This window comes from Arachis hypogaea, chromosome 15, assembly GCF_003086295.3.
Source record: "Arachis hypogaea cultivar Tifrunner chromosome 15, arahy.Tifrunner.gnm2.J5K5, whole genome shotgun sequence".
Classification (NCBI taxonomy): Eukaryota; Viridiplantae; Streptophyta; class Magnoliopsida; order Fabales; family Fabaceae; genus Arachis; species Arachis hypogaea.
In genome coordinates, this window is record NC_092050.1 from 126,244,423 (window position 1) to 126,252,550 (window position 8,128).

General features: G+C 38.1%; 1 protein-coding gene across 2 annotated transcripts; it reads right to left on the reverse strand.

Annotated features, from left to right (window-relative positions):
• Window positions 1–1,405: 1,405 nt before the first annotated feature.
• On the reverse strand, window positions 1,406–5,341 carry LOC112750608 (uncharacterized). Of its 2 annotated transcripts, none has more exons than XM_025799405.2 (6): window positions 4,805–5,341; window positions 4,105–4,272; window positions 2,942–3,158; window positions 2,480–2,671; window positions 1,809–2,077; window positions 1,406–1,726 (listed from the first exon to the last, which is right to left on the reverse strand). In XM_025799405.2, the coding sequence occupies exons 1-6, from the start codon at window positions 5,069–5,071 to the stop codon at window positions 1,547–1,549; spliced, it is 1,293 nt and encodes a 430-aa protein (XP_025655190.1). In that variant the 5' UTR covers window positions 5,072–5,341; the 3' UTR covers window positions 1,406–1,546. The 2 variants fall into 2 exon arrangements, with proteins under 2 accessions (XP_025655190.1, XP_025655191.1); XM_025799406.3 differs by having other exon boundaries at window positions 4,367–5,186.
• Between the last annotated feature and the right edge of the window lie 2,787 nt (window positions 5,342–8,128).

Genomic DNA, 8,128 nt, shown 5'->3' on the forward strand with positions numbered 1-8,128 from the left:
AAGAGGTCGGGAGAAGTCGGGTGCGACAAGGAGGTCCAACCTTACTTATCTATAAGTAACTACCTCCTCAAAATCTCTCCTACTATCTCTATCTCACTTAGAAGATAGATCCCAACAAACTCGCAAGATAAAGGAAACGGATATCCACTAACAAAGGTGGAACTACTCCAAAAATGTGGTTATCTTTCTACTATAAATACACTGACACCCCTCAAGCATATTCACGTCCCAATCTACTAAAAACTTGCCTAAAGTCTTTGCTAACTTAAGTATCGGAGTCTCTTGCAGGTATCACCCTTCACCTTCTCACGAGGAACTCGGACGATGACATCTCGGCACCAGTACAAGTCAGACGCTGCCTTATAAGGAGTCTGGCCCAAATCACCATTTCAGGTAACCCTCGGAACAACTACCAACCATTACACTAACAAAAATTCAATAGCATACAAGCATTTGGTTCAACAAAACAACATTATTCAACTTAATCGAGCAACGTGCAACCAAGCTAAACAAGCAAAATGATAGTCAATTACTCACAAACAGTTCTTTTTTCAAATAAAAAAAATCATCCAAAAGTAATAGGCATTTTCTGTGGAGGGCAAAGAATAGCACTAACCTTGTAGAGTTGTAGTTTACCGTAGCACCACCACCTCCCTCCGTGCTTTGCACAAACCCGACCTTGAAACTAAGCATAGCTCGTGGACACATTATGCCCTGTGGACACAATCACGCACCACCGAGCACGGCCCGTGAAAAACACTAAACCCAGCCTATGCATGCAAAGCACGGTCCGTTGAAACTACTCAATCCTTGCCCCGTGGATGAAAAGCACGTACGACTCGAGACTTCTATCCTCGAATCTTTGGTGGATGCAACACTACAATAGCAGAGATGTTTCAGTTGAGGAAATGACTAGTGAAAATGTTTAATGGGTTGTTTACATACACGAACCCAGTGTACACATTTAGAAAGGAACAAAAATTTGGAGCCATTGGCTTGTTTAGATACACGAACCGGAGCAGAAAGTACATGTCTTGGTCACAACTTTTATAAGCATCAAAAGCATCATTGCCTCATTCATTTATGAAATTGTTATTTTTTTTTTTTTTTCAGTAATCCTGTTGAATAATAGCAAATATCCCCCTCGTCTGATTGTGAAAGAAATCATTCATGAGAGACTCAACTATTATTTTCTTATTTTGAGCTTCAGTATTTGCATCCAAAAATTCTTTCACAAGATCTTTGTATCTTCGACCGCGACTGTATCCACAATGTTTGAACTTTGAAGAGCCTAAGAAAATATTTATTTTGAATGTCCGTGTTTATCACTTTATCTCTATTTTGAAAATTGAAGCCATTGGACGAGATTAGGAAAGGCTCAATTTCACTAGACCTACATGAATGATGAACTCAAATTCCGCTTGAGTATGTATAAAAACGTAGCCAGGAGATAAAATCAAGATCATTGTCATAATTGGAACAAAAAGAAAACCATAAGGAAAACAGAAAATATCTACTATGCAAACAAGATGAGCAAGATAGCCACCTAACCATATCTTCCCCTACCTCTTCCTCTTCCCCTTCCCCTACCCCTACCCCTTCCCCTTCCCCTTCCCCTTCCCCTTCCTCCATGTGATGTTTGATGGCTGCCACCATAATCCCTTTCATATGTGAACATGCTCATTCTAATGTCTTGCGCCTCAGCTTCATGGGGATCCCCTTGTACCTAATCAAGTAGCTGATAGATTGGAACAGGTACAGTGAACAGAAAGAAAAAACGGGAAGACTAAAGGGATTAAGCTACTGACCAAACAATCTTCAAGGTTAAATTGATTTTGAAGCTGCCTAGCAAGCTGGCCATCACGACTAATGTCCGACACCTCGTCTTCCTTCAATGGCTTTGCCTGGGCTTTTCTAGTTTCATATTCTTCAAGAGTATATACAACCGGATCTTCTTCTTTCCCTTTCCCTCTATGTTTCCGACCCTTAAAACGGCAGTTTTCCTGATTTGGTTGATTTAGTTTCTGAAGTAATTTTTGGGCAGCAGCTTGATTTTGCACAGGAACAGGTTCCACAGCTGTAGGAAGGGGTCAATATCGCGAAAAACATGAGAAACAACGTGGTACAGGCAATTATGTCTTATTTAAATGCTAAACAAGACATGGTTTTCATATTGAAGCTACAATTCATCAGTACATTCCGAAACACCATCAAGTCTATACACATATATAGTCACAGATGTGGAAAGTCAACTTGTTAAACCATGTCATTTGTATATGGTTTCCAATAACAAGTTTATAATGTTGACATTCCTCAATGAATTGAGAAACTGATGGCATTCCATGTTTCAACTAACAAAGACTATAAGAAAACTAAAGGCAAAGCAAACAATATCAAACCTCATAAATTTTTCCTGTTCTGAACTTTAGCTCAATCATAGACACAAGAAGTAATTAGAAAAAGGATCAGACAAAAACACCTTCTCTGGGTCTTGGTTCTGAAGTACTAGGCTTGTCCACAGCTTTTTCTGAGGGCAATTTGGGTTTTAAATTTACATCGGAGGAGATATCTGCTTTCTGAGTATGGCCTCGGTGTGAATCAGTTGCCTTCATCTTAGCTTCAGCAACCACAGCAGTGGGCTTACTACTACTAGACTTATAATCTGCATAGCCTGCCCAATATCACTATCTTTGTCAATTCCGCAAAAACAATTTGTGAGTTTTGAAATTTCAATTGCAAGGAATGCATTTGGTGTTTAAAGTCCAACTGTAACATAGTCATTCATATCAATATTCATTTAGCATAAAATGAAATTAATAAAAGGTTAAAAGTTGAAAGACAGGAACTTTTGTGCCATTGATCCTACCACCATTTCGATAGTTCTTGGTTTGGTATAACTAGCAAGAAAAAGGAAAGAAATACAAAAGATTCCCATTTTGACCTGAGGAAGATCCAACCTGCAGCTTCACAAATGGAGGAGGTCCACCTGCGTCACGATCCTCTAGCTGTCTGAGAGATGATCGGGAAAATCCTGAATATTTTTGGTTCATCTGCCACTCTTCATAGAGTGATTCCACAACGCCTCCTAAAACAGTCAATACTTTAGGATTTAAGCAAGCTATACCATTATGAACTGCAACTTTGTTTTCCAAACAGATCTGTCCAATGGCAATAAAATAGTATCATATTACATAATGCTGATTTAGGAATACACATATAAGAATAAAGATATATAGAAAGAAAGAGACAAGGAGGGATATAGCGGTGATTTGGGTACATTTGGAAGCGTTAGTTTTTGTGAACACCCTCATATATGGGAACCCTTTCTTTCTCTCCTGTCTAATCTGAGTATTATGTATACAGCTAGGTCTTTGATAGAAACAGGTTTACGAGCAGAAATTGAAGGAATAACTAGCATATTGATATAACCTGAATGGATACCAATAAACTATAGCAATCAAGAAGCACAATATCGAAAACAAAAGAAAGAAGGAAACTCCCTGAGCTTTTGACGGTCTGAGCTCTTCCATGATTCCGCTAATTTCCCTAACCCTGCACATTCTTGCACCCTATGCAAGTATTCCCTCAGTTACCACTAGAGGACACTTAATTCTCTTTCCTATTCCTCTCCCTCTCCCTCAATTCCTTCCAAGACCCCTCTCTCTATACCCTAAATCCAAAACCCTAGGCAAAATAAAAATAGTTCACATGGTCCTCAAGAAGAACTGATTCATTCAGATTCTGGATTTAGAATTACTTCACTACAAGGCATTTAAAGTTTTACACAGTATATAAAATACACTAATCAATGTACTGATCTTTAAAATATAAATTTTTTAAAAATAGTAAGTTTAGTTTTGATGCACTAACCGAGTAAAATTTATGTCTAAATCACATCCGTTCTTTTCGATGACTATTCCCGCAGTCAATGTCAAAGATAGTTTATCTTTGCTAACATACTGTCATGTAATTGGATACATGTGTAAAACTGTTTTACACTCAGTATCAAAATTAAATTCAAATACTAATTGTAACAGAAAATATGCCCTCTGTAATTATCCCATTGCAAAGAAATAAACAAAGAGAAATAAAATAAAGCATTACCTTAGTACCAGGAGCCACATTGTCAGGTATAGACGGGATGTGAGAATATTCAATACCAATTATCTCGAAGTGCCCATCAGTGAGACACAACCTAAGAAGTCTCCGGCCACCAGAATTTCTTGTTACGTCATCTACACTGCTCTTAGAAATGTCCCTCACTGAAGATATCTGCTAAAACTAACAAACACTCGGTCACCATTTCCTTTAAAACAAGAATAATTAAAATGGCACAAAGATATATTAAGGAAGCAGCAAATCAAACCATTTGGTGTTTAAACCGCATCCAGGTCCTATTACCCGGAACCCATTAGTGTGGCTCCAAACTCACTAAATTCTCATGAGCAATGCTACATAACCAACAACATTCATTACTTTTTTGGCCAATACTTGTCAACAAAGGTATTTTTTATATTTAAATTCTAAATCCGAAACCCTAATATTATAAAACTAAAGTGGTGGCCGAAAGTGATATTAATAAAAAGTGTTGGCCCTAACATTTCTCAATTCTCATATAGGGCAGTCCTACCAGGATTTTTGACATTCTCAGGAACCCTAGACCACTGAATACGGACCAAAATACTATCCCATTAACGAACCCCACTTGGTATCAAACCATAATTATAAGCTACAAAAAGAATGACTTGCAGAAAAAAAAGAAAAAGTAAATATTTAAGGGAACAAAGAGACACAGTTTCCATGCCTGAAGGACTTTGGGACCATGAAGATATGAAGAAGGAGAGCTACGAAGAACAGAAGGTTCGGGCAAGGACTTAGCTCCGATGGATCTAAGGTCGGCATTAAGGAGCTCCGACTCGACAGAATCGACGACCATTGAAGTGTCATGGGCCAGCGCCCGTTGAATCATGACGGTGGCCTTCAATTGATCATTTTCTTGCAGGCACCAACCCCTTCTTCTTAGGGTTTCCAGCAAGGTTCCTGAATCCGAATCATAACTACTCTCTGCCATTTCAATTTTTTGGGTGTTCGCAAGTGGCAAGTCTCTTCCTTTCTCTCTTACCTTAGCACTGCATTCAATTGGACTCCCATTTAATTTCGAGGTAACATCAATTTTAGTCCCTCGCAAATGAACAAGTGAATTCGATTCACTTTCTAGTTTTTAGAATGGAGGCTGCAATCAATCGAATTGTTCCGGGCAAATTACCAAAATCGCCCGAATTTTAAATACGGGCGCATCTTTAAAAGATGAGTAATTTACTCGAGGTTTTTAAAATTGGATGAGTTAGTCACATGCTCTCAAGTTTTTAATAGGATTCTCGCAAGAATTTTTTTTTTCTTTGATTTAAAATATAATAAAAATATAATTTTTAAATTTTTTAAAAAAATTTTAAATCTCACATTAATGTTCAAACTAAATTAGATTAAAAAATATTTGATTTATAATTCTATTATTATTAAAAATTGAAAAATTAAAATTTTGTCTAATAAACAAATAAAAAAGAAAAATAAAAAAATCACCGGAATGGCCGCATACTTCCGCTCTTGGTTGGACGGGATAACATTGAGTTGTCACACTTACAGTTTGCAGACGATACTATTCTTTTTTGCCCTCCAGAGGAAGAGACCATCAAGAATTATAAGCGTCTACTGCAGTGCTTTGAGCTGATGTCGGGGTTGAGCATTAATTTTGAGAAGTCAAGTCTCATTCCGGTTAACTGTGAACAGCGATGGACACGGAAGATGTGTTGCTTGCTGGATTGTAAGGAGGCACCCCTCCCTGTTCGATACCTGGGCATCTCATTGGGAGCGAATCCGAGGCTTGTGAAAACGTGGCAACCAGTGATTGACAAGGTGGAAGACAAGCTGGGCCTGTGGAAAGCAAAGACACTCAATAAGGCGGGTAAGCTGGTGCTCATAAAATCTGTCCTTAATAGCTTGCCTATCTACTATCTGAGCTTGTACAAGATGCCAAAGGCAGTAGCAGAGAAGTTGATTTCCTTACAACGTCGTTTCTTGTGGAGTAAAGAGGATGGGAGAATGGGAATGCCACTAGTGAAGTGGGAGGTAGTGATGGCACCTAAAAAGGTGGGTGGTTTGGGAGTTAGAGATGCAGTGCTTCGGAATACCGCTCTTTTGTTTAAGTGGTGGTGGCGGTTTTCGAAAGAGGAGTGCCCCCTTTGGAAAAAAGTGGTCTGTTCTTGTAATAAAATGAATCCATCTGAGATGCTGCATGGGCAACCTGCTCCCAACAGAAGGGGTCCTTGGAAGGATATATGTCAGCTTCAAATAAGGGAGCCACAAGTTAGAGAGACAATGATCAGAGGCCTATCAATGGAGGTCGGGAACGGCAGAACAACCCGGTTCTGGGAGGACGTCTGGCACCCTGATGGGGTCTTGAAAGATCTGTTTCCAAGACTTTTCTCGGTCTCGAATCTTAAAGGATCTGTTATAGGGGACTGCGGGTTCTGGGATGGGTTGGAGTGGATATGGAGCTTCCAGTGGAGGAGACAGCTGTTTCAGTGGGAGCTAGACCTTTTGAACCACCTCCACGAGACATTACGATCGGTTAAGCTAACAATGGAGCGAGAGGACAAGGTGATTTGGAAATTTGACAGAACTGGTATTTTTTCACCTAACTCCTTTGTGAAGGGGTTGCAGGAAGTAGTCCTCCCGGAGGAAATCACTAGTTATAGCTTCACTAGTGTTATTTGGAGGGGATTCGTCCCGCAAAGGGTTGAACTGTTCGCTTGGTTTGTCCTGATTGGGAGGGTGAATACTAAAGAAAGGCTTTCCAGGCTAGGGGTTATTGGCCAGCTTGATAACATGTGTCCTTTATGTTGCAAGGCTGTTGAGTCGGCTGTCCATCTGTTTCTTGCCTGTGAGCTCACTTGGCAGGTGTGGTGTGCATGGCTGTTTGCCCTTGGAAGGTCTTGGACCATACCAGGAACACTGAAGCAACATTTTAAGAGCTGGACGCATGCTTCACATCGAAAGGTTGAGAGAAAGAGGTGGTTGATTGGATTCTTTGCTGTGATCTGGGCAATTTGGCTAGAAAGGAATGATCGTGTCTTCAATAATCATGGCTCAGGAATAGAGGAAGTCGTCAACAGGTCCTTTTCGCTATCCGATGAGTGGATTGGTGGTACTCCCTTTGGCTATTGATGGCAATGCTGAAAATGATGAGGGGTTTATGGGTTTCTATTTACGTTGTCTTATGTTTCTTATCTCTGTTTGCTCCACCTTGTTGTGTTGAGCACTTTTTAATTCAAAAAAAAAAATCACAAAGATAAAAATAATAAAGAACACAAAATTTATTCCATTCATGCCATTAGTTATTTCAAATCATAAATTTAAATTTGAAATAGAATTTGAATTTACTTCTTAACAGAAATAGAATTATTTTTTCACTTTAATACTTTCCAAACACATTATAGTAATTCTCACTATTTACTTTCCTTGGATAACATGTTCTACGTGATTGTAGATGTAGAACATTAACTCGTACATGTGATTAGTAAGTGTTCATGTGTTCAAGTCAAATAAATCAATCCTGAGATAAAAGTATAAAATAGTTTTCGAAAAATTTAAAAAATCTTAAAACAATCTATAAAAAATTTTAAAACGGTCCTTTCGAACATTTTTTTTTAAATAAATTTAAAAAATATTCCTAAGTTAAAAAGCTATATAATTGTTAACTATAATAGAATAATCGTCTTTTAAGTCTATTTTGTACAATACTATAACTAGTGAATCTTAAATTTTTTTTTAAAAAATACCTAGATTTGGCAAGATATTTTTTCTTCAAGTGTCGCAAAGTACCAAGAGTTTCACATTGAAATTTTATAAATAATCCATATTGACTTTGTGGTTAACGAAAACTTACAAATTTTACTTTAGAAATGACTTGATTGACATTGCATGCTAGTATATAAGGCTGCGTTCGTTTTTGAGAATAGGACAAGATAAGACACTGAGAACAAGACATAAATGACAGAGACACAAAATTTTGTATTCTTGTATTTTATTTGGTGATAAATTAGAACAAATTATGAAAATTTAATTTATT